This window comes from Rana temporaria, chromosome 4 (assembly GCF_905171775.1).
Source record: "Rana temporaria chromosome 4, aRanTem1.1, whole genome shotgun sequence".
Taxonomy (NCBI): Eukaryota; Metazoa; Chordata; class Amphibia; order Anura; family Ranidae; genus Rana; species Rana temporaria.
Genome location: NC_053492.1, coordinates 447,393,779 through 447,419,758, shown reverse-complemented (window position 1 = coordinate 447,419,758; position 25,980 = coordinate 447,393,779). Strand labels below are relative to the sequence as shown.

General features: G+C 43.7%; 1 protein-coding gene across 2 annotated transcripts in view; it reads left to right on the top strand.

Annotated features, from left to right (window-relative positions):
- The window catches only part of PREPL (prolyl endopeptidase like), a 54,778-nt gene extending 29,085 nt beyond the window's left edge, over positions 1-25,693 (top strand). For both annotated transcript variants that reach the window (XM_040351547.1, XM_040351548.1), the window contains exons 7-15: positions 5,193-5,409; positions 7,131-7,316; positions 15,612-15,815; positions 19,278-19,450; positions 21,353-21,569; positions 22,847-22,996; positions 23,374-23,500; positions 25,306-25,391; positions 25,521-25,693. In XM_040351547.1, the coding sequence (XP_040207481.1) occupies positions 5,193-5,409; positions 7,131-7,316; positions 15,612-15,815; positions 19,278-19,450; positions 21,353-21,569; positions 22,847-22,996; positions 23,374-23,500; positions 25,306-25,391; positions 25,521-25,595 (1,435 nt within the window). In that variant the 3' untranslated portion in view covers positions 25,596-25,693. The remainder of the gene's footprint in view (positions 1-5,192; positions 5,410-7,130; positions 7,317-15,611; positions 15,816-19,277; positions 19,451-21,352; positions 21,570-22,846; positions 22,997-23,373; positions 23,501-25,305; positions 25,392-25,520) is intronic.
- Positions 25,694-25,980: the final 287 nt, after the last annotated feature.

The following is a 25,980-nucleotide window of genomic DNA, read 5'->3' as shown; positions in this document are numbered from 1 at the left end:
ACAGCCACACCCCCCTACAGTTGTAAACACATACTAGGTGCACCCTAACTCCTACAGCGCCACCTGTGGTTAACTCCCAAACTGCAACTGTCATTTTCACAATAAAGAATGCAATTTAAATGCATTTTTTGCTGTGAAAATGACAATGGTCCCAAAAATGTGTCAAAATTGTCCGAAGTGTCCGCCATAATGTCGCAGTCACGAAAAAAATTGCTGATCGCCGCCATTAGTAGTAAAAAAAAAAAATTAATAAAAATGCAATAAAACTATCCCCTATTTTGTAAACGCTATAATTTTTGCGCAAACCAATCGATAAACGCTTATTGCGATTTTTTTTTACTAAAAATAGGTCGAAGAATACGTATCGGCCTAAACTGAGGGAAAAAAATGTTTTTATATATGTTTTTGGGGGATATTTATTATAGCAAAAAGTAAAAAATATTGCATTTTTTTCAAAATTGTCGCTCTATTTTTGTTTATAGCGCAAAAACTAAAAACCGCAGATGTGATCAAATACCACCAAAAGAAAGCTCTATTTGTGGGAAAAAAAGGATGCCAATTTTGTTTGGGAGCCACGTCGCACGACCGCGCAATTGTCTGTTAAAGCGACACAGTCCCGAACTGTAAAAACACCTTGGGTCTTTAGGCTGCATATTGGTCCGGGGCTTAAGTGGTTAATGGGCACAAATCGAAAAATCGGTTGTGACGTTTTTAAATGGAAAAAAATCAGAAAAGGTTTGGAAAACTTTGGCGGAACAGACGATAAATTGAAAGGTTAATGTGTTTCTCGACCCGAACAGTTTGCACTGGGCCTATGTGACAAAACAAACAAAATAATTGATTCATTTATGTTGAATGTATTATCGATCAAATTTCACGGTTTTGTGTTCTCTTTTTTTCGAAAACTCGTCCAAACGATTTTTCGACAGGTGTATGGCTAGCATTATGCTGCGTCTTTGCTTTGTAGGTTAAAGTGTGGTACACACTATCGGACCCCTTTCACACTTGGGTGTTTTGCAGACGCTATAGCGTTAAAAATAGCGCCTTCAAAGCGCCCTAAAACAGCTGCTCCATTGTGCGCTGGCAGGGCGTCAGAAAAAGTCCTGCCAGCAGCTTCTTTGGAGCGCATTAGAGTGGTGAACTCACCGCTCCTAATGCGCTCCTGCCCATTGAAATCAAAATGCCGCCACGGGTGGTTAAAAGTGTCCCGCTAGCAGCTGAAAAGCGTTGCAAATCCAACAGTAAAGCGCCGATAAATATAGCAGCGTTTTATCGCATTTGGAGGCTTAAAAGGTGCAAAGATCAGAGGCTCCAGATCTTTACACCTTTTAAGCCTCCAAATGCATTTTGGCCATCATGAAGAAGCAGTAAAATAAAAAGCCATAGTGCAGTAATTGTTTATTGCAGAAAGAAAGTCACCGCTCCAGGTGGGTCTACTATATGGTCATGCACTGGTACAGGATTCCAAGGGTGCCGGCGGTGCACTAGGCAAGCATAAAGGTTGAATGAAGGATGGATGGCCGCACTTCAAAAACCGTACAGGTTGTCTTTTATTAAATGAACAGCAAAAGCATTACCAGATCACAGCAACAGAAACAGGGGACAGCCGACGTTTCGCACAAAATCAGTACTTATTCATGGCTGCAATTGTAAAAATAAAAACACCTTCATGTGCGCACTCACATATAAAATACAAGTGCCGTATTCAATATGGTTCTATACCACACAGATCCAAGATGGCCCAACTGTATATTGATTAGGAAAATGGTACTTAGATGTTTTTTTTTTTATTAAAATAATTACAGTGCCATCATCTACATACAAAAAATGAAGGGACAATGTAAAGTAAATATTGTGTGTTTAGTACCACTTTAAAGCAGAGTTCTGCCCGCCCCTTTAAAAATTAAATGTCAGCATGCGTGAAGCACGCTGCACTCTCTCACTGGCCCTGCAGAAGGGGAGGGAGGAGAAGGGGGACCGAGCTTCTGCTGTAATTCACTGCGGCTTGGGCTCCTAAAAGCAGGGACAGGGTACCTATAAGAAAACAGGTATCCGCTCGCCCCCCCCAAAAGGTGGGTAATGTGGCATAGGAGGGGGAGGAATCAGATAATCACTTTTGGGTGAAACTCAGCTTTAAGGAGTAAGGTAATTGATGCACAGTGCATTTCAATTGAATTTTTGTCTAAACTTGGGCTTTAACTATGTGATTCACTGGTATTGTACAATACAAATAAAATAAAGTTACTTTACCTTTTACACACTCTATTTGCACTGCAGATCACCAGCAACAGAGGCCATGCTGTCCATGCAGAAAGCAGTTTGCAGTGTGCGTTGAGACTAAGGATGAGCTCCAGCGTGTTCGCACTGTACACGTGCAGAGCCCGCCAGGAAGTCTGCACGGCACTGTGCTAATCACAGCCAGGGAGACATTTCCCAATGCTCGGCTGCAGAGATCGGGAAATGTCTCCCTGGCTGTGATTAGCACAGCGCCGTGCAGACTTCCTGGCAGGCTCTGCACGTGTACTATGTGAACACGCTGGAGCTCATCCTTAGTTGAGACCAGCTGCTGACTGACAAGCTACAGGGTTGTGAATGAGTCATGACAATTCTTATAGTTATGCCCCCTGCAATATCTTCTCCCGCTATAGTGCAAGCAGGCCCAACCTACACAAGGGTGACAACTCTGCTGTGAATTCAGAAGCAGTGCAGCATCATTGTCACCCCTTCACAGAAAGCTGCTTTAGGTGGACTTGAATGGCAGAATCTACAGGTATCTGTGAGACTGCAGTAGAACCAAGGCTTTTCCCAGTTGTATATACAGTATCTCACAAAAGTGAGTACACCTCCCACATTTTTGTAAATATTTTATTATATCTTTACATGTGACAACACTGAAGAAATTACACTTTGCTACAATGTAAAGTAGTGAGTGTACAGCTTGTATAACAGTGTAAATTTGCTGTCTCAGAAGGTAGGAGATCATGCTCTGCTTCAGTGTGTCACAGTACATGTTGGCATTCATGGTTCCCTCAATGATCTGTAGCTCCCCAGTGTCAGCAGCACTCATGTAGCCCCAGACCATGACACTCCCACCACCATGCTTGACTGTAGGCAAGACACACTTGTCTTTGTACTCCTCACCTGGTTGCTGCCACACACGCTTGTCATCTGAACCAAATAAGTTTATCTTGGTCTCATCAGACCACAGGACATGGTTCCAGTAATCCATGTCCTTCGTCTGCTTGTCTTCAGTAAACTGTTTGCGGGCTTCCTTGTGCATCATCTTTAGAAGAGGCTTCCTTCTGGGATGACAGCCATGCAGGCCAATTTGATACAGTGTGCAGCGTATGGTCTGAGCACTGACCCCCCCACCCCTTCAACCTCTGCAGCAATACTGGCAGCACTCATACGTCTATTTCCCAGAGACAACCTCTGGATTTGACGCTGAGCATGTGCACTCAGCTTCTTTGGTCGACCATGGCGAGGCCTGTTCTGAGTGGAACCTGTCCTGTTATACCGATGTATGGTCTTGGCCACCGTGCTGCAGCTCAGTTTCAGGGTCTTGGCAAAAGTCATAGCCTAGACCATGGATAAGCAATTAGCGGACCTCCAGCTGTTGCCAAACTACAAGTTCCATCATGCCTCTGCCTCTGGGTGTCATACTTGATGCTGTCAGAGTCTCGCTATGCCTCATGGGACTTGTAGTTTGGCAACAGCTGGAGGTCCGCTATCTTTATGTAGAACAACAATTATTTTTTTCAGATTCTCAGAGAGTTCTTTGCCATGAGGTGCCATGTTGAACTTCCAGTGACCAGTATGAGAGAGTGAGAGCGATAACACCAAATTTAACACACCTGCTCCCCATTCACACCTGAGACCTTGTAACACTAATGAGTCCCATGACAACAGGGAGGGAAAATGGCCAATTTAGACATTTCTACTTAGGGGTGTACTCACTTTTGTTGCCAGCGGTTTAGACATTAAACAAGGACCCCTTCACGCCGATATACGTCGGCAGAATGGCACGGCTGGGCACATCAACGTATATGTTCGTTGCCCTTTAAGCCCAGTTGCGGCGCGCACCCGCCACCCGGTCCGAAGCTCTGTGACCGCGAGACTCGCGGACCCGATCGCCGCTGGAGTCCTGCGATCGCTCCCCGGAGCAGAAGAACGGGGAGAGCTGTGTGTAAACACGGCTTCCCCGTTCTTCACTGTGGCGGTGTCATCGATCGTGTGATCCCTTTTATAGGGGGACACAATCGATGACGTCACACCTACAGCCACACCCCCCTACAGTTGTAAACACATACTAGGTCACACATAACCCCTTCAGCGCCCCCTGTGGTTAACTCCCAAACTGCAGCTGTCATTTTCACAATAAACAATGCAATTTAAATGCATTTTTTTCTGTGAAAATGACAATGGTCCCAAAAATGTGTCAAAATTGTCCGAAGTGTCCGCCACCATTTAGTAGTAAAAAAAATAAAAATTAATAAAAATGCAATAAAACTATCCCCTATTTTGTAAACGCTATAAATTTTGCGCAAACCAACCGATAAACGCTTTTTGCGTTTTTTTTTTTTTTACCAAAAATATGTAGAAGAATACGTATCGGCCTAAACTGAGGAAATTTTTTTTTTTTTTATATATTTTTGGGGGATATTTATTATAGCAAAAAGTAAAAAATATTGCATTTTTTTCAAAATTGTCACTCTATTTTTGTTTAGAGCGCAAAAAATAAAAACCGCAGAGGTGATCAAATACCACCAAAAGAAAGCTCTATTTGTGGGAAAAAACGCCAATTTTGGTTGGGAGCCACGTCGCACGACCGCGCAATTGTCTGTTAAAGCGACGCAGTGCCGAGTCGCAAAACCTGGCTGGGTCCTTTAGCTGCATTTTGGTCCGGGTCTTAAGTGGTTAATGGCTGTGTTGAGTTATTTTGAGAGGACACCACATTTACACTGTTATACAAGCTATACACTCACTACTTTACATTGTAGAAAAGTGTCATTTCTTCAGTGTTGTTACATGAAAAGATATAATAAAAAATTTACAAAAATGTGAGGGGTGTACTCACTTTTGTGAAATACTGTATATTTTTCTTAAATGGGAAATTGTACTTCTGTTTAAATACACTATTGTTGCAGTATTGTTTCTGTTATGCAATCACAGAATTCTATTTGCATTGTTAGGTTTTTTGTCGATCTCTACCTGACCAGAGACCACCGCTTCCTCACCATCAACAGTAACAGTAAAACCACCTCTGAGGTCCATCTAGTAGACTGTAATTGTCCTTTTCAATCCCCTTTCCTGGTACAGCAACGCGTTCCGGGTATAACGTACCATGTGGAACACAGCAATGGACATCTTTATATTCTGATAACTCGCGGAGAGCCTGCTGAGTACAAGGTATACTACTTCCATACAGTAGATCCAGAGGGATTCTAATTGGGTAAAAAAAGTTACATGAAATAAGTGATATCAATAACATCTATACAGCGATCAGTGCTATAAAAATGCACTGATTACTGTATAAATGGCAGGGAAGGGGTTTAACACTAGGGGGGGGGCGATCAAGGGGTTAAATATGTTCCCTGGGAAGTGTTTCTAACTGTGGGATGGGATTGACAGGGAATACAGAGAGATCACTGTTCCTGATCACTAGGAACAGAAGAGCCCTCTGTACTCCCTGATAGAACGGGGGTCTGTTTGTTTACATTGAAAGATCCCCGTTCTGCCTCTTTGTGGAGCGATCGTGAGTGGCTGGCGGATACCAGGGCCGCCGGCCACGCACATTGACTCCAGCGCCACACGCGCCCACTGTATTTATTGCATTAAGTGCCGTACACCGACAGCGATACGCGCAATAGAGCCGACCTGCGGCATTATAATGACAGCGGCTGGTCAGCAATTGGTTAAGTAAGCAAATCTAGTTAAAGTAGAACTCTTCTCCTCCTCCTCCTCGTCCTCGTCCTCCTCGTCCTCGTCCTCGTCCTCCTCCATTATTTTTTTTTAAAATTCATTTTTTTATTTATTGCAATTTTTTTCTTTTTTATCAGCCCTGTTGGGGTGTCTTTGGTGAGATATCAGGGGTCTTAACAGACCTCTAACATCTCCCCTTTGAGACAGAGAAAGGGACTAAGGACACAGATTCCCCAGTCCCTTTCTCTGCAGCCTCAGCTAAAATGAATGGAGAGAAGCTCCTCTCCATTCATAAACTGAAGCATCGTAAACACAGGTTACGATGCTCGGTTATGTGAATGGACAGAGTCCGTGATTACATCTGAAAAAAAGGTCGGAGCCGGATTTAGCGGCTCCTACCTCCACTCTCCATCCTGACAGATCGAGGGGGTGGAGGAGGACATTGAGGGGGGAGAGGAGAGCAGCACGGAGGGGGACAGCACGGAGGGGGGGACAGCACGGAGGGGGGGGACAGAACGGAGCACGGAGGGGGGGGACAGAACGGAGCACGGACCTCGGAGGGGGACAGCAGGATTAGGATGTGCACCCCAAAGCTCAAACCCTCTCACTTTTGAGACAAGGAAAGGGACTGAGGACAGAGATCCCTTTCTCTGCAGCCTCCGCAGCACTGGACAGTGAATCAATGAGAAGTGCTCTGTGCTGAGTGGCTTCCTGTTCATTCACAAACTGAAGCATAGTAAAACATGTTTACTATGCTTCAGTTATGAATGAACACAGTAAGTGATCAGTACCAATCACTCATTGTGTTTATTTAGAAAAGGAAGGGTAATATGTCATAGTAAATGACATATTTACTGGCCCCTTTCCCGCTCTCCATCCTAAAACGATCCACCGCAGCATTGTGCGGGAGAGGAGGGAAGCCAGCAGTGCTGCAGGGGGAACATGGGGGGGACAAGCAGAAAAGGCAGTCTGCGCTTTACAGGCTGATCAGGATGTACCCATGCACTCCAGGCACACCCTGTGCGCATGCCTATGGGTGGATAAAAATGTGTCCAGTCCCTGCTGAACCGGACAAATTTCGATCCTCTATGACTTTAATCATATGTATGTAACAGATACCTCCTGTTTTTAAATATAAACGATCTCTGTTATGATGTTCAACTTAAAAAATAGGCCCTAACTGTCACCTCTACTTGTTGTTTGTCCAGTTACTGAAGGCTCCTGTCTATAGCCCTACAAATCAATGGAAGCCGATTTATCATGTAAAGCCTCGTTCCCGAATGGTGGACATGGAGATAATAAAGGATCACTGTGTTATGTTCTTGAAACGACACAATGAGCTTCGTATGGAGGTGACTTCCTTATCCAGGGAATTGCTTTATCACTCTATTAAGGTAAATGTAGTCTTTGGGGTCCTTTAATCATAGAATATGCAGCTGTTGTGGAGTCCTTTAGGTAGATTCAGGTAGAGTTAGGCCGGCTTATCAGTAGATAAGTCGACCTAACTCAGAATCTACGCCGACTTATGTTTAAGCGTATGCTCAAACAGAGATACGCTTAAACATATCTAAGATACGACAGCTTGCGCCGTCCTATCTTAGATTGCAATATTTCGGATGGCCGCTAGGTGGCGCTTCCATTGCGGTCGGCGTAGAATATGTAAATGAGGAGATACGCCGATTCACGAACGTACGCCAGGCCGACGCAGTACTTTTACGCCGTTTACGTAAGAGATAGGCCGCGGAAAGTTAGAGCTAGGCTCTATTGGAATAGTAATGTCAAGTATGGCTGCCGTTCCCGCGTCGAAATTCAAATTTTTTACGTTGTTTGCGTAAGTCGTCCGTGAATCGGGATTTACGTCCACGTCAAAATCAATAGGCCCGTGCGGCGTACTTAGCCGCAATGCACACTGGGAAATGTAGGCGCCCGGCGCATGCGCAGTAGGAGAAAACGTAAAAAACGTGAGGTCAAGCGCCATTAACATAAAACACGCCCCCCTCAAACACATTTGAATTAGGCGCCCTTACGCCCGCCGATTCAGGCTACGCCGACATAACTTGGCAGGCAAGTACATTGTGAATCATGTACTTGCCTCGCTAACTTACGGCGGCGTAGCTTAAATTCCTTAAGCTACGCTGCCGCAAAGTTACGCGAACGTACCTGAATCTACCTATTTGTGTTAAAGATTCAAATGCACCTTGCTGATAAAAGAAAAAAATAACTGCTGGGTTGCCCCACATTTCCTTCCTAACCATTTAAGGACCTCCCACCGCATACAGGGCGGCCATATTGGGCGAAACGACATACCTGTGCGTCGTTTTGCGCACAAGTCAAGGTGGGCGCGCACGCCCACTGCACAGCGGGGAGCCGATGCGTGAGTCCGGCGACCATAATGTCTGCCAGCTACCCGCGATTGCTCCTCAGAGAGGCAGCATGGGGATCAACAAAGTGATCAGAAACAGTGGTTTCTCTGTACTCCATGTCAGTCCCCTCCCCCCACAGTTAGAAACACCTCCCTAGGACACACTTAACCCCTTGATTGCCCCCTAGTGTTAACCACTTTCCTGCCAGTGACATTTTTACAGTGATCAGTGGCTATTTTTAGCTCTGATCTCTGTAATAATGTCACTGGTCCCAAAAAAAAGTGTCCGATATGTCCGCCGCAATGTCGTAGTCCCGCCAAAAATCACTGATCACTGCCGTTACTAGTAAAAAAAATAATAATAAAAATGCTATAAATCTATCCCCTATTTTGCCCATGTGCCGCCAGTGACCTGCTCCTGCTGTGATTAGACACAACAGGAGCCAATCAGTGGGTCCCGCCGATCGTTCAGGAGAAAGGCAGAAAAGCAGTCTGTCTATGTAAACAAGTCAGATCGCCGTTCTGTGAGAGAGGAGTGTGCTGATCCTGTGTTTCTGCTAAATAGGAACATGGATCTTTACATTTCCCCAGTCAAAGCACCCCCCACACAGTTAGTAATCCTTCCCAGGGAACACAGTTAACCCTTTGATTGCCCCTGATGTTAATCTTTTCCCTGCCAGTGTCATTAGTACAGTGACAGTGCATATTTTTTTTTAGCACTGATCACTGTATTCATTTTACTGGTCCCAAAAAGTGTCAGTTTGTGTCTAATTTGTCCACTGCAACATTGCAGTCTCGCTAGAAGTCGCTGATCGCTGCCATTACTAGTAAAAAATAAATAAAAATATCCCATAGTTTGTAGACGCTGTAACTTTTACGCAAACCAATCAATATACGCTTATTGGGATTTTTTTAACCAAAATTTGTAGCAGAATACATATTAGCCTAAATCAATGAAGAAATACTATTTTTTTTATTTTTTTTATTTGATGTTGTTTTATAGCAGAAAGTAAAAAAAAAATTCTTTTTTTGTATATAGCGCAAAAAATAAAAACCGCAGAGGTGATCAAATACCACCAAAAGAAAGCTCTATTTGTGAGAAAAATTTTGGGTACAGTGTAGCTGGACCGCACAATTATCAGTAAGACCCCTTTCACACTGGGGCGTTTTTCAGGCGCTTTTGGACTAAAAATAGCACCTGTAAAGCGCCTGAAAAACGGCTCCACCCTGCTGTCTCAGTGTGAAATCCCGAGTGCTTTCACACTGAGACGATGCGCTGGCAAAAAAAAAAACTCCTGCAAGCACCGCTCCTGCCCATTGGAATGAATGGGCAGCCGGCAAAGTGCCGCTGGTTTTAACACTTTTTCGGCTGCTAGCGGGGGTTAAAAATGCCCCACGAGTGGCCGAATTCCTCTGCAAAAAAAGACTCTCCTGTTGTCCAAGGGAGGAGGCGAGCACGACACTCCACACCAGGGAGAAAGCCTTGTATTACTGTGTGGAGTTACAGACAGAAGAACAGGAAGTGAGGATTTCTCAGAAGAAATAAGGACATTTAAAAGCAAAATGGAAGGATGAGATAAGTGAAGGAGGACTGCACTAAGGTAAAGGAAGCTATTTAGGGGAAAAAAATTGTACCTTTACAATCCCTTTAAAGTAACACAGTGCCGTTTCGCAAAAAAATGGCCTGGTCATGAAGGGGGGGGTAAACCTTTCCGGAGCTGAATTGGTTAATCTAAATAACTTTCAAAGTGCCACCTGCAAATAAATTGGAACCAAAATATAATTATGGTTTGTATAAAGGAATGAACCCCAACCGGGCCCCTGTGTACACGGGGGGCCCGGTTGGGGTTGATTCTCTTATCCAGACCCCATAATCTCATGAAACATAATCTTTTTGGCTTGCTCAGAACTCATGCAGGTACAGATGGTGAATCTCATATCTTTATCTACAGCTTTCCAACAATCCACAGCTTTATGAACTAAAGAAAAAAAAAGAAAAAGCCGGTGTATAAAATATTATGCCAGGATTTGCAGCGGTGCGGTCGCTACATTTTCACGGCATCTCTTTTGAATTTTGGAAGTGTCGCCCTTTCAGTGGCTTTCAGAGACTGAATGCTGATTTTTTTTTTTCTCCCCCCAGCCGCATACACATAATAGCCTCAAACCACCAAGTGTACGTGTGCCAAAAAAAAGGGGCATTGTTTTGCTGAATGGGTTTTCTTTAGCTCCCCGTTCCAAGGCACCAATTTCAAGTGACTAAATGCTTAAGAGCCAACGTCTAGCACAAGATCGCTAGCTGGAATCAAACTGGCTAGATTACAAGAGCGCGTCGGCCAAGGGGCGTATAATCAGAGATAGAGAGGAGGAAATAACAGGACTGAATAGAATTTCTCGCCGAATATAATGTCACTTAAACAAGATGGAATATTTCTCACCGGAGCCGTAAACTCGCCGTTTTTACTCCCTAAAAGCATTACTTTACTATGGTAATCACAGCCGCCGGCTGGAAATTAACTTTCGATGCAGTCGCGATTATTTTAAATCACAAAGGGACCACAAGCGGCGTGTACTTGGAACAAATGTCATCTGGTTGTCTTGTTACGCTAAGCGATAGTTGTCCGCTTTCATGTGAAGGTAAAAAATTGCTTTGCAGCCCACTCCAAATGTTCCCATTTCATCTCCTGTAGGAAGCATGTTATGAGAAAAATGTGGGCTGCTATTGCTGGTACCCCCCGAAAATGGTGGCTGACTGTTACATAGTAGGTGAGGTTGATAAAAGACACAAGTCCATCAAGTCCAACCTATGTGTGTGATTATATATCAGTATTACATTGTATATTCCTGTATGTTGTGGTCGTTCAGGTGCTTATCTAGAAGTTTCATGAAACCATCGATGCTCCCCGCTGAGACCACCGCTTGTGGAAGGGAATTCCACATCCTTGCCTCTCTTACAGTAAAGAACCCTCTACACTGTTTAAGGTTAAATCTATTTTCTTCTCATCTTAATGAGTGGCCACGTGTCTTATTAAACTCCCTTCCGCGGAAAAGTTTTATCCCTATTGTGCGGTCACCAGCAGTGTTGTAAGTAACGGCGTTTAAATCAACGCCGTTACCTAACGCAGCCCCCTTTGAGGACAACGAGTAATCTACCAGATTACTCTTCCCCTCTGGGCAACGCCGTTCCCATTACTTGGGCGGCGTTACCGTAATTACATTTACAGCGTGCGGAGGGCAGAGGGGGTGATGTCATGTGTCCACTGGCCTGAGCTGGCCTGTGATTAGGTCACATCGTCCGACGGCCGGGTCATGTGGCCACAGAGCTGGCCTGTCTCTGTGATTGCTGGTGGGCGGACCTCCCAATCACGGCTTCAGAGAACACGGAGATGCTCATGGGCGCCCTCGCCAGAAATCGAATGGGAATCCTGAGCCGCGCCCGCGACATCCACAACACAGAGATGCCTTCCCTCTAACCAGCTCCGGTGACCCCTCCAACGGTTTCAAGCTCTGCAGTGTTTCCACCAGCTGACGCCTCACCGCTCTTCCGCGGTACACCCAATTTAGGTAACTCTCACCGATGGCCATTTTTGTCAGGGTTACCAGGCGGGATGATCGCTACCCCGGCTTCAATACCGGACTGACATTCCCATGAATCTGCTCTGCCTGCCTCCCTCTGGCCCCCCTGTTTACTGTATCATCACACTCCACCTCCACATGCCCAACCTGGGCATGTGGAGTGTGATAAATCTGATATTGTACAGTATTGCTGGACACGTGGAGGTGGAGTGTGATGATCATATTGTACAGTATTGCTGGACACGTGGAGGTGGAGTGTGATGATCATGTTGTACAGTATTGCTGGACACGTGGAGGTGGAGTGTGATGATGATATTGTACAGTATTGCTGGACACGTGGAGGTGGAGTGTGATGATCATATTGTACAGTATTGCTGGACACGTGGAGGTGGAGTGTGATGATCATGTTGTACAGTATTGCTGGACACGTGGAGGTGGAGTGTGATGATGATATTGTACAGTATTGCTGGACACGTGGAGATGGAGTGTGATGATGATATTGTACAGTATTGCTGGACACGTGGAGGTGGAGTGTGATGATCATATTGTACAGTATTGCTGGACACGTGGAGGTGGAGTGTGATCATATTGTACAGTATTGCTGGACACGTGGAGGTGGAGTGTGATCATATTGTACAGTATTGCTGGACACGTGGAGGTGGAGTGTGATCATATTGTACAGTATTGCTGGACACGTGGAGGTGGAGTGTCATCATATTGTACAGTATTGCTGGACACGTGGAGGTGGAGTGTCATCATATTGTACAGTATTGCTGGACACGTGGAGGTGGAGTGTCATCATATTGTACAGTTACAGTCACAGTTACTTTGCTGAGTAACTAATTACTTTTTCAATGTGGTAACTGAGTCACTAACGCAATTACTTTTTCGGAGAAGTAATTTGTAACTGTAACTAAATACTTTTTTAAAGCAAGATGAGCAACACTGGTCACCAGTACGGTATTTGTTAATTGAAATTGATCCCCTCTCAAGCGTCTCTTCTCCAGAGAGAATAAGTTCAGTGCTCGCAACCTTTCCTCATAACTAATATCCTCCAGACCCTTTATTAGTTTTGTTGCCCTTCTCTGGACTCACTGCATATCCAGTACATCCTTCCTGAGGACTGGTGCCCAGAACTGGACAGCACACTCCAGGTGTGGCCGGACCAGAGTCTTGTAGAGCGGGAGAATTATCACTTTATCTCTGGAGTTAATCCCCTTTTTAATGCATGCCAATATTCTGTTTGCTTTGTTAGCAGCAGCTTGGCATTGCATGCCATTGCTGAGCCTATCATCTGTCATGTAGATTTTCTGGCTTCAGTGCTTTGTGTGCTACCACTAAGCAGCTGCCTAGGGCGCCCAGCCACTGATGTACTTACTCTCTTCTCTCTGCAGCAAGCAACTAAGTCTCAGCATCAGCAGGCAGCCAGACGCCACTCCGTTTGCAGATTGTGTCAGAGGCTTAGTGGCGGCAGAGGACTGTCTGTGTCTTGACTCCTGAATGGAAGCAAGCAAACATTTATTGATGGGCGCTGGTAGGCTGCATTTGATGGGCGCTGGTGAGGCTGCATTTGATGGGTGCTTCATTAAAAAGGTGGGGTATACATGGGCAGGGCCAAGGGGGGCGGCAAAATGAGGTTACGCTTAGGGCAAGGGTGTCCAAACTTTTTTCAAAGAGGGCCAGATTTGATGAAGTGAACATGCGTGAGGGCCGACCATTTTGCCTGACATTCTTTGAACCATTAAAATTTGGTCTAAGTGCGTTCCTCCGAGCAACTAATACACGGCCCAACAAGAATTCTCTTACCTTTGTGGCTGTGTGTGGTGAAGAGATGAGCTCAGGCGTATAACACCCGCCTTCACTTTAAGAGCAAAGTTTCAGGATTTTTTTTTTTTTAATAAAGAACTGTGAAGCAAAATAAGGGTCAGTGCCCATCTGCAGACCCACCATTGCCATGAATGTAGCCTCACCATTGCCATGAATGTAGCCTCATCATTGCCATGAATGTAGAACTCACCATTGCCATAAATGTAGCACTCGCCATTGCCATGAATGTAGCACTCGCCATTCCCATGAATGTAGCCTCGCCATTGCCATGAATGTAGCACTCGCCATTGCCATGAATGTAGCACTCGCCATTGCCATGAATGTAGCACTCGCCATTGCCATGAATGTAGCACTCGCCATTCCCATGAATGTAGCCTCGCCATTGCCATGAATGTAGCACTCGCCATTGCCATGAATGTAGCACTCGCCATTGCCATGAATGTAGCACTCGCCGTTGCCATGAATGTAGCACTCGCCATTGCCAGGAAGGCAGCACCATATTCGCCAGGAATGCACTCACGAGCGCCAAACATGTATTACAGGAGAATCTCCTGTTTATACAGCGGCCTCTTTAATAGAAAGTCCCATTTTGCCTGACATTCTGACATTTGCCTGTAGCTGCAGACATCATCCCGGTATATGTGTTCCAGCCCCAATCGTTGGTATGATTGTAGCTTAGTTTCTAAGCTTATCCGGACCCTTTTCTCCCGCAATGTCCTGTCTTTGGTGGTGTTTTGTATGGATTGTATCATCTGCACAACATTGTGTAAGGCCTCGTACACACGACCGAACATGTCTGCTGAAACTGGTCCGCTGACCAGTTTTAGCAGACATGTTCGGTCGTCTGTACGGCTGACCGGACAAATGTCCGGCGGATCGGACAGGTTTCCAGCGGACAAATGTTTCTTAGCATGCTAAGAAACATGTCCGCTGGAACCATGTCCGTCGGACATGTTCGGTCGTCTGTACAGACTCACCGGACATGTCCGATCGGCCGCCATCCCTCGCATGCGTCGAAGTGATTCGACGCATGCGTGGAAGCATTGACCTTCCAGGGTAGCGCACGTCGCCGCGACGATGACGCGGCCACGTCACCGCGCTGTCTGTCCGCGCGGATTTCGGGTTTGATGGCCGGACCGTTTTCAGCGGACAATCCGCTCGTCTGTACGGGGCCTCATATGTAGCACTTTATAAATGAAAGTTATTAGTAAATTGCCAAGTATAACACTGCCCTGGCTGAAAGAGAAGTGCGCCACCTAGGGACCACAGATCTGTATTTGATTTATCATTTTAATATAATGGAGAACGACAAGCCTGTAAAAATCCGAAAACCTCAGCAAAATGAATTTCCAGATACGTTTTACATTAGCGACTTGGAAAACAATGCCTGTTACTTTTTTACCTTTTTTTATATTTTAAAAAAGTGTCTGCTTATGCAGAGAAGTGCAAGTTGGGGACAAAACAAGTCATCAGCCCTGTCACTGTCACCCCGTTCACTTTCAATAGGTGGAAGAGTAAACATTTTTCCTTTGTAAATGGAATTTGACTTAAATATCACTTCATAGAGCAAATTAAATTTTGACAAGAAAATCATGACCTGTTTCATAGTTTGCTTTTTAATTGAAATAGTGATTGAATTTCATTATAGTGTTTAAATAAAAAAGGTTATTAACAAGTTGAGTGCAGCGAACCATTTAAGCTACGCCACTGTCAGCGAATGTTTTGTTCTGAGCGTGTAAAGTCTTTCTTCAGCTCTGATATCCGTATATATAATTATCATATGAATTGAGGTGAAACAGCTTTGCAGATTAAATCTAGCACACACATTCAAGGATTTTTTATTTTTATTTTTTTTACGAGTCTAAATATGGACGTTGAATTTCCTGAGAAATGAGCATGTTATTCTCCCTTTTTTATTTCTGTCCAGCTTCCGGAATGGGCTTGTGCGGTTCAGCTGGCGGTGCACCCGGAACGAGGCTCCGATCTCCTTCAGTTTTACCTGGAGTCTCCCGTATGTCGTCCAATCACGTATGCTTATTCGGTACTAGAAAACACTTTGTCGATTGAAGCTGATCATGCCATTGGAAAGAACGAGACTTGCCAAGTTTTTCGCCTTAAAGCAAAAAGCAAGGTTTGCGCTAGGCCATTTTCATTATTGTTTTTTTTTTTAAGGTTACAGAGATTGAAAAAGACACATGTCCCATTGGGTTTAACCAATAAAAAGCTAAGTAGAAAGAGAGGGGGGACACCGTTGGCGTTTTGGGACTTTGAATGAGATTCCATATACAATGTATCTCCATCCCGGGTTCAATGTAAAGCAAAAGGAGATTGGGACTTTGGGACCTTCACCCAAGTATAGAAAGGGTCACCGGCAGGTGAAAACAGAGGAAAAAAATCTTAAAGGATATACAGCGCCTGGGCAGAAATGTGTCCTTTACCTACACTGTATAAAAAAAGATGGACCCATTTATCCACAGAAAAGACAGAATAGACTTACAGTACCTGTTTAACCACTTCCGTACCGTAGGACGTCATATGACGTCCCAGACTTCAGTGGGGGGTATCTAAATGATGGGTGCAGCTACAGGCATCATTCAGATATCCTTCTTTTCAGGTGGCGATTCTGCGCACCATATGAACAATCATAGCGGCGGTTCCGCCTCTTGATCGTTCTTATAGGCGGCGGGAGGGGACATCCCCCCCCTTAAAAGAGCATAGAGATTTCTGTCATCTCTGTGACTGTCGGAGGCCCGGGTGCGACGTTATGATGTCTCGCCTGGGTACCCCGAGGGTAAACAAAGCCGCAATCGCAGCTGAAAGCATGAGATCGTGAATTTTTTTTCCCAATCTCATGCTTAACAGCCTGGAGGAGAGATGTGGGGTCTTATTGACCCTGCATCTCTCCATAAAGAGGACCTGTCGCACACTATTCGTATTACAACGGATGTTTACATTCCTTGTAATAGGAATAAAAGTGATAAAACATTTTTTTTAAAAGACAATGTGTAAAAATAAAAAAAAATAAGTAAAATTTAAAACGCCCCTGTCCTCAGTAGCTCGCGCTCAGAAGCGAACGCGCACGGAAGTCTCACCCACATATGTAAACGCCGTTCAAACCACACATGTGCGGTATCGCCACGTGTGTTAGAGTGAGAGCAATAATTCTATCACTAGACCTCCTCTGTAACTCTAAACTGGTTACCTGTAAAAAAAATTAAAGCGTCGCCTATGGAGATTTTTAAGTACCAAAGTTTGGCGCCATTCTATGAGTGTGTGCAATTTTAAAGCGTGACAAGTTAGGTATCTATTTACTCGGCGTAACATCATCTTTCACATTATACAAAAAAATTGGCTAACTTAACTGTTTTGTTATTTTTTAATTCATGAAACCGTTTTTTTCCAAAAAAAGGCATTTGAAAAATTATTGCCCAAATACCGCGCAAGATAAAAAGTTGCAATGACCGCCAATTTATTCCCTTGCGTGTCTGCTAAAAAAATATACCGTATATATTTTTTGGGGGTTCTGAGTCATTTTCTGGCAAAAAAATTTGGATTATTACATGAAGGAGAGAAGTGCCAGAATAGGCGCGGTATGGAAGTGGTTAAAAAAAAGGCAGGATGCTGTCACAGAGGCAGCAATGCCTGTCTAGTTGTGGAGGACTTGAGATGTATGAATTTTTCCCTCTCCTTTCATACACTAATCCAAAATGTTTACATACCACAAGATAAATAGAGGCGATATCTTCCAGTGGGGTCACTTGTGTGGTGACAACAGGGTATTTCTCTAGAAAGTGAAGACATTTTCCAAAGTTAATCTGTCCACAATACAGGAAGTGAAACCTCTTAAAAAAAGGAACTTTGGTCACCTTATTTCTGGTCCTGCCCCTTACCAGAGCCACCATCTTTGATGGTCCTGCGCAGATGTGCCAAAGTACTCTACTCATCCTTCAGGACCCGACAGAGCCCTGTGGCAGATATGCACAGGAATGTGAAAGTGTTGTGATTAGTAAGGTATGATGCACGTGCCAATCAAACAAAAAGTCCTGTATCTTCCTAAATGCATCATTTGTGCATGCCCCTGCATGCACAGATGTGACGAAGGTCTCTGCTGGGTACTAAAGGTTGGCAGATCCCATCAGCACATCTGTGCACACATAGATCAGGTGCAATTTAATTCTAGCCCAGGCATCTGGTGCGTAGTCATGTTGGAACAGGAAGGGGCCATCCCCAAACTGTTCCCACAAAGTTGAAGAGCATGAAATTGTCCAAAATGTCTTGGTATGCTGACACCTTTAGAGTTTCTCTTTACTGAAACTAAGGGGCCAAGCCTATCCCCTGAAAAACGATCCCACACCATAATCCCCCCTCCACCAAATGATTTGGACTAGTGCACAAAGCAAGGTCCATAAAGACATGGATGAGCGAGTTTGAGGTGGAGGAACTTTACTGTCCTGACCTCAACTCGATAGAACACCTTCTCGTCCAATATCAGTGCCTGACCTATTCCATTGCGTCTGGAAGAATGGTAAAACATTCCCATAGACACACTCCTAAACCTTGTGGACAGCCTTCCCAGAAGAGTTGAAGCTGTTACAGCTGCAAAGGGTGGGCCAACTCAATATTGAACCCTACGAACTAAGACTGGGATGCAATTAAAGTGGTTTTAAACCGTTACAGACCTACAGGTAAGCCTAGATTAAGGCTTACCTGTAGGTGCAAGAAATATCTCTTAAACCTACACGGTTTAGGAGATATTTCCAAAAGACATGCACCAATGTCTACGGCGCGCAGGCGCACTGAGCGTGCCGTTACTAACGGCGATCATGCCGTTGGTGGCGGCGCATGCGCAGGAGTGACGCCATCGTGGCTCTAGCAAGTCACAGTGCCGGAGCCGCGATATGAGGAAGACACTCGGGGAAAGATGGAGGAGAGGAACGAGCACTGCTGCGGGGGCTTCGATCTCAGGTAAGTAATACATAATGAGCTAGTAGGCTATGCATACTAGCTCATTATGCCTTTTTCTTGCAGGGTTTTTTTTTTTTCAGATTTTTTTTTTTAAGAGGGTTTACCTCTTTAAAGTTCATGTGCATGTAAAGGCAAGTGTCCCAATACTTTTGGTAATATAGTGTAAATGTAAATACAAAATATATATATATCCAATTGCGGGTGAAGGTCTACTTTAATGAGACACAGATTGCAAAAAAAAAAAAATTACCAACAGTTTTGGCATTAGGAATACCTTAAGCCTCAATTACCTAAAACAGTAACCAGTGTACAAAACAAGGGTGCAGTTGGATCGCTGTGTCAGTCTTCGTGTAAATGTAAGATTTTTCACGGAACTCAATTTTGATCGCTTAGTAATACTTTTGCCTTTAGGTTTAGTGCCTCTTTAAAGTTTTATCAAGCTTCTTGAAAGTGCAGCAGAGAGTGGAAAATGATAGAGAAGCTCATTCTCTATTCCTTTGGTTATCCAGAATAGGAAGGACGGTTTCTTATGTATTATCAGAATTGTTTCAGGATCGCTGCCTGTCCTGGGGCATTGTCTACATGATACAGTGTTGCTGTTTGACATGTATTCACTTGCTGTTGACAGGATGGCACTTTGATACCAATTACTGTTTTCTGTGAAGCGGGAGATGGGCTCATACAGAGGCCGCTTCTGGTCCATGTGTACGGAGCCTATGGGATGGACTTGAACATGAATTTTAAAGCTGAAAACAAATTGCTGGTTCAAGATGGCTGGATATTGGCTTTTTGCCATGTGAGGTAATGTCTGCACAATAAATATACATGTTTTACTTCTAAAAATTCTTATGTGAGCATAAAAGAAAAACAAATACAGGTTTCATACATTTTTGTCTAAATACCTGAACTAACCTCCTTAATGAAACAGTATTAAAATGTGAAGAAAATCCCTTTGTTCTTCCTTATCAGCTTTATGCTCCTCCCCTGATAGAAGCCCAATTTGTGTCTGTTCTTACCATGAGCTCAGTTTACACCCCCCACCCCCTGTTCAGTGTACATGCTTTGGGAGGGGACATGTCGACTAGAGGACTCTCACCCAGTTGCCAGGTTCCACCTTCTCTATCATTGGTCTTGGGGTGCTGGCAGCCAGACCACACAGCACGATTATTTGCTAGAACACTGGCAGCCAGGCCACACAGTGCCATTGGTTGCCTCGCCACCAGCTTTTTAAAAACTAAAGACATTGTGTGGCCTTGCGCCCAGTGTCCTAGGAACCAAGGACGCTGTGCAGCCTGGCCTGCCCATACCCGGATCTAAATTTGGTTGGCCCCTGCTGAAACAGCCAAATTTTAATCCATGTACGGTGGGCTTAAGCTGCACCTGTTTTGTTTGAGCTGAAGCTGAAGACAAAGCCTATTGTTTGTGTTTTCTGACAAATAAAGCAGATTTTCCCTGCTTTCCGCCCACCCAACGTCATATGACGTTGTCGACTTTCACATTTGACGGTGATATCTGAATAATGCCTGCATTTACAGTCGTCATCCAGATATCTTCTTTTAGAGCCGGTGATTCCCTTCACTATAAAAACAATCGTAGCAGCTGTTCAGCCACTTGATTGTTCTTATAGGTGGCAGGAGGGGACATTTCTCCCCTCCAGCCACCTTCCGGTGCTTCTCCCGCCTCGCCACTGCAATCAGCTAACTGGAGAAGGAACCGACCAGCATCGGATGTTGACCGTAGAGATCTCCGGATGGCCAGATGGTTCCCGGAGTCTCTATGAGCGTTCGGAGGCCAGGCATGATGTTATGATGTCTGGCCTCTGCATTTGAAAAAATGCAGCCGCCTTGGCTGGGAAGCCAGGATCTCTTCCTTTTTTTTTTTACTTTTTTTTTTTATTGATTTCAGGCTACCCAGCCTAGAGGTGAGATCTGGGGACTTGTAGATCCCAGATCTCACTGTAAAGAGGACGTGTCACACACTTTTCCTATTACAAGGATGCTTACATTCCTTGCAATAGGAATAAAAGTAATAAAAAAAAAAGAAAGTGTCAAACTAGAAAAATAAAAGTAAAATTAACAATATAGAAAAAAGTAAAACGCCCCTGTCCCGCGTGCTCACGCGCAGAAGCGAATGCACAACGTTCAAACCACATGTGAGGTATCGGCGGGAATGTCAGAGTGAGTGCAATAATTCTAGCACTAGACCTCTTCTGTAACTCAAAATATGTAACCTGTAAAAAATTAAAAGGTTTGCCTATGGGTATTTTTAAGTACCGAAGTTTGGTGCCATTCCACGAGCTTGTGCAATTTTGAAGCGTGCCATGTTTGGTATCTATTTACTCAGCGTAACATCATCTTTCACGTTATGCAAAACAATTGGGCTAACTTTACAGTTTTTTTTTTAAGTATTTGAAAAATTGATGCGCAAATATCATGCGAGTTGAAAAGTTACGATTGCCATTTTATTCTCTAGGGTCTCTGCTAAAAAAAACACATATATAATGTATGGGGGTTCTGTGTAATTTTTTAGAAAAAAAAGTTATGGTTTTTACACGTAGGAGAGAAGTGTCAGAATTGGCCCGAGTGTCAAGCGGTTACGTTTATAGATCTTTGTGACAGATGTGCATGTATTACAAAAAAGTGATTTGTGCGTGTGTCCCCCCCCCCCCCCCCCAGACACTTTAGCTTTGTTGTCCTCTTACAGAGGTGGCGGCGAACTCGGCTGTAGCTGGCATAAACAAGGGATTTTGGATAAAAAGCCGAATGGTGTGCATGATCTGCAGGCCTGTATAAAGCACCTTCACCAATTGGGATTTTCGCAGCCCTGTTACACAGCAATTATGGCTTCCAGCGCAGGAGGAGTTGTGGCCGGAGCGCTTGCCAATTCTGATCCCGGGCTTCTTCAAGCGATGATCCTGGAGGTACTATACTAAACAGACATCCGGCATACATTAGAGGTGCTGTCAGTTGGCCCTTCGTCCCTGAAGGAACTTTATGAGCATCACTGTGTTTATTTAAGCTGGCCATACATGGATCGAATTTCAGTTCAGCAGAGGCTGGACGAATATCGATCCATGTTGGGGCAAGGAGGATGTACAGAAGGTGATCCACTGATCAACTTCTGTTCAACCACTCTGTAGAATTTCCCCCACACTGATCGGTGTATTCTGATGGTGGGGAACTCTCCCCCCCGTTGTCAGAATACAATAACTGAGCTGGGAGGATTGCCCCATCCACCTCAAGTGTGTGGATGGGGGAATTTCGGTTTTTTTTTTTCAATCCGCTGGCTGAATGGGAAAAAAGACTAATCTCTGGGCTGCTGTCGATTCCAGTCCACTAAGTAATGAAAGAAACTGTAACACAGTTTAGTTTTCTAGGTAAAACTGTTTAGTTTTTTTTTTTACTTTAGTTTACTACATGGTGTCTAGTGAAATAGTGGATTTACATATTTGTTAATTGAGATGCCATTGAAGTTCATGTGGGTGTAAAGGCAGGTGTCCCAATACTTTTGAAAATATAGTGTAGTTCTGGCCAGCTCAGTAGAATGTTAAAAAATAAATAAAAACTGGATGCATTTATAAATGTACAGAATATAACTTTATTTTAGCCTTTATAGGTAATATCACCGGAGATTGTTGATAAAAAGCAGGGTTTTTTTCAAGGGGAACTTGGGGGAACTCAGTTCCACCACCTTTGGCTCAGACCCTTTGGTGCCTGCTCACCACAATCACTTGTAAACACAGAAGTCTGGTTTCTGTGTTTACAAGTGACAGCTTTGTAACCCCCTGAACTCTGCACTCTGTATGTAATGCAATTCTGGTATTTAATGCCCCTTTAAGACCCTTCTACTGTTTGTGAAATCTGAACGGGTCGTGGTTGAGTTCCTGCACCTATTTTCGGAGAAAAAAAGGTCTGATAAAAAGCAATATCAAATTGCCTTCAGGGGATCAGGAAGGACATTTTTCCCCCCACTGGAGCAAATTGGACAATGCTTTATAGGGTTTTACTTTTGCCTTCCTCTGGATCAACTGTGGGTATAGGATTTTGTATATTGAGGTTTTCTGTTTATTTTTTGTTATTTATTTTTTTCTATTGGATCGAACTCGACGGATGTTCTGTCTACTTTCCAACCTCCACTGAAAGACATTAAAAAATTAGATGTTCTGAAATATAACTATATTTTTTTTGTTGCTGGCAGGCCCCTTTTCTGGATGTTCTGAAAACAATGATGGACACCACATTACCACTCACTATAGAAGAGGAGGAGGAGTGGGGCAGTCCAGCCTGTAACATGGAACACTACAGATCTATAGAATCCTATTGTCCTTACAAGAATATCAGACCACAGGTAGGAGCAGGTGTTAACCTTTGGATGTTTACACATGCAGGCACTGCCTGCTACCCTCCTTGTGCTTTCTCCAGTGCTGCAGAGCTTGTAAATTAGTTTAATTGAAAAGGAAACAGAGAAAAAGAGTCTATCTGAATATTAGGGAGAACCAATTAAAACCTAAGTGGAGTAGTCACCACTGCCTATGCACTGGTTGAGTGTGGCTGGGCACCATTTATCCTGGAAGTTGGGCAGCAGCTATTGGACTCTGTAAACTTTCTGTGGGGGACAGCATCAATAGGGAAGGAGAGTATTGTAGCAAAAGCTGCATTTTTTTTTAAGGCATAGGAATTTAGAATTAATGTTCAGTCTATTATATAATTGTTATTCATTTTCAGAGTTATCCTTCAGTTCTGATCACTGCCTATGAAAATGACCAGCGTGTCCCCCTAAGCGGATTACTGAGATATGTAAAGAAGCTTAGAATGGCTGCAGAACAATATCGCCAAAGTTCTGATTTGCCAGGTATGTGAAAAGGGTTAACCGTTTTTTTAGACACAAGCTTGAATTTTCCACCTGTGCAAGGGCTTTCTGGTTTCCATGATTCTTCTTTTTTTTTTTCTTAGCTTCACTTTTCAGGTTATTTTTTTCCTCTATGTGCAGTTTATACAGCATGCCCAGTAAGGGCACATGTCAATGTAGGATAGGGGTAGGCAACCTCGACCCTACAAGTCCAGTGAGACATTGCAAGACCCTGACAATTAAAGGCATGATTCCTAGAGGCAGAGGCATGATGGGATTTGTAGTTTCACCACAGCTGGAGTGCTAAGGTTGCCTATCCCTGGTGTAGGAGATAGAACCCCAAACATTATATATTTTATAAAAGCAAAGACCCGGAAGAAATAAATGTTGGTAGTTGCAGTTTTTAAACACAGACTTTTTTGGAAAAAATACACTTTAATGAATCTTTGTGCACACAAACACAAATATAAGACCCTATTTTTGTAAAATGTAAAAGATGATGTTATGCTGAGTAAATAGATACCTAACTTATGACACTTTAAAAGTGCATACACTCGTGGAATGACGACAAACTACGTTATTTAAACATTTCCATAGGCGACGCTATAAAAGCCTTTACAGATTACCAGTTTTAGAGTTACTCAGAAGGTCTAGCGCTGGAATTATTGCTCTCGCTATGACGTTCTTGGTGATGCCTCACATGCATGGTGCGTTCACTGCCTTTGCACAGGGGGACAGGGGTGCTTTAAAAAAAGATTTATTATTTATTTTATTAAAATTAAACTTTCTCTTGCCTTTTTTTTTTTTTTCTTTTTTAAATATTTTATTTAGACCACCGAAAGGTGAGTCCAGAACATCACATATACAGTATATGGTAGCATTAATACATATAGTACAGTCGTACAGCAACATAACCACCAAAAATTCAGAAGAATTAAGATAACACAGATATAACATTGACGTATAGGACTGGATAACAGATTGTCATCTCTAAAGTAAAAAACTGGATAACTGATGTTAAGTCCCGGAAACACCTACACTATTTTCCATTTTGATATTTGCAGAAAAAAAAAGAACAGAATAAAACAACAAGGGGTAAAGAAGCAAGGGAAAGGGAGAAGGACGGGGGAGAGGGTTCCTGGGTTGGACACGGCACGGCTACTCTGCCTGAAATGGCTGTTGAAGGATCATGGGCCAAGCAAGGTGAGGCCTTCATCAGAGAGGATAAACAAATTCCATAGTCTCCACAGCTTGGAGTATTTTTCTTGTTTATGCTGCACTGAGAGTGTAAGATCTTCAAATCTATTGATCTCTTCCACCTTACGCAGCCAGCACCTGATAGTCTACAAAACTCCCTTGTGATAGCATGGGCCGTGACAGGTCCTCTTTATGGACACATCTGGGGTCTATTATACCCCAGATCTCCCCTCAAATGAGTCTGATCAAACCGAGACCGGAAGTGACAAAATACTCGTCGTTTCTGGTTCCATAGACCATATAGATGATCAGGAAACTTCCATTTCATCTTTATGGTCAGCCAGACAAACCGTTGGTTTCAGTCCCAGGCTTCCCAGTGGAACGGGAGAGCCTGGGAAGGTGGCAGGGGACCTCCTGCCACATGCAAAATTTTCTAAGACTTTTTATTTGAAATTCTATCCATCTATCGCCAGTTTAATGAGCACAGTATCATCCTATTTACCTTGAAAAGTAAACATACTCTTCGTTAGTACGCTGCTTCTACATCTTGAGTAAATCAACCACGCAATATTATATGGATCTTCGTAAGGATTTATAACATTTTCTTTCAGATTCTAAAAAGCCTAATATATTGCTAGATGTCCATCCCGGTGGAAGCCATTGTGACTCCTTGCCTTGGGAGGAATCATTACAAAAGGTAAATAATAGAGCAGTAACCTATTGTATTGGCTGCTAAATGGGTCCTTGGGCATATCCAGCACTGGCAATGTAGCCAGGACCTCTTCTTTTCATTATCATTTGTTGACTTTATTATTTTTTTCAACAGGTGTCAATGCATCTGTCCTTTCTACACCAAGAGCTGAACCTGAATGAATGTAAACTCTCCAGAGATAATCCCTGATGTTCCTTCCATGAAGAATGAAACTTCGTTACATAGTAGCTGACTTTTGCATCGGATCTTTATTTTATTTTTAAATAAACCTTTCATTTCACCTTGCACTCATTGTGTCTAGTTCTTTTGTAGATCACTAGCCCTGTCTAGGATGTTCATAACAATTGACTGTTGTCCTCAATGAATGTTCTCTGCATCCTCTACTCTTGTGAAACCTGTTGATAAATGTAGATAAAAGCAGCTCTCCTTACTGGTTCAAACTGGTTGTGTTATTTGGAGAGTGTACTAAACTATAATGCAGTGTGAAGGCTAAAGTACTTGTGTCTATAACACAAACCGTACAAATCCTCAACAAATTAACCTTATGTAACTCTTCAGAGGGCTGCTTTCTCTC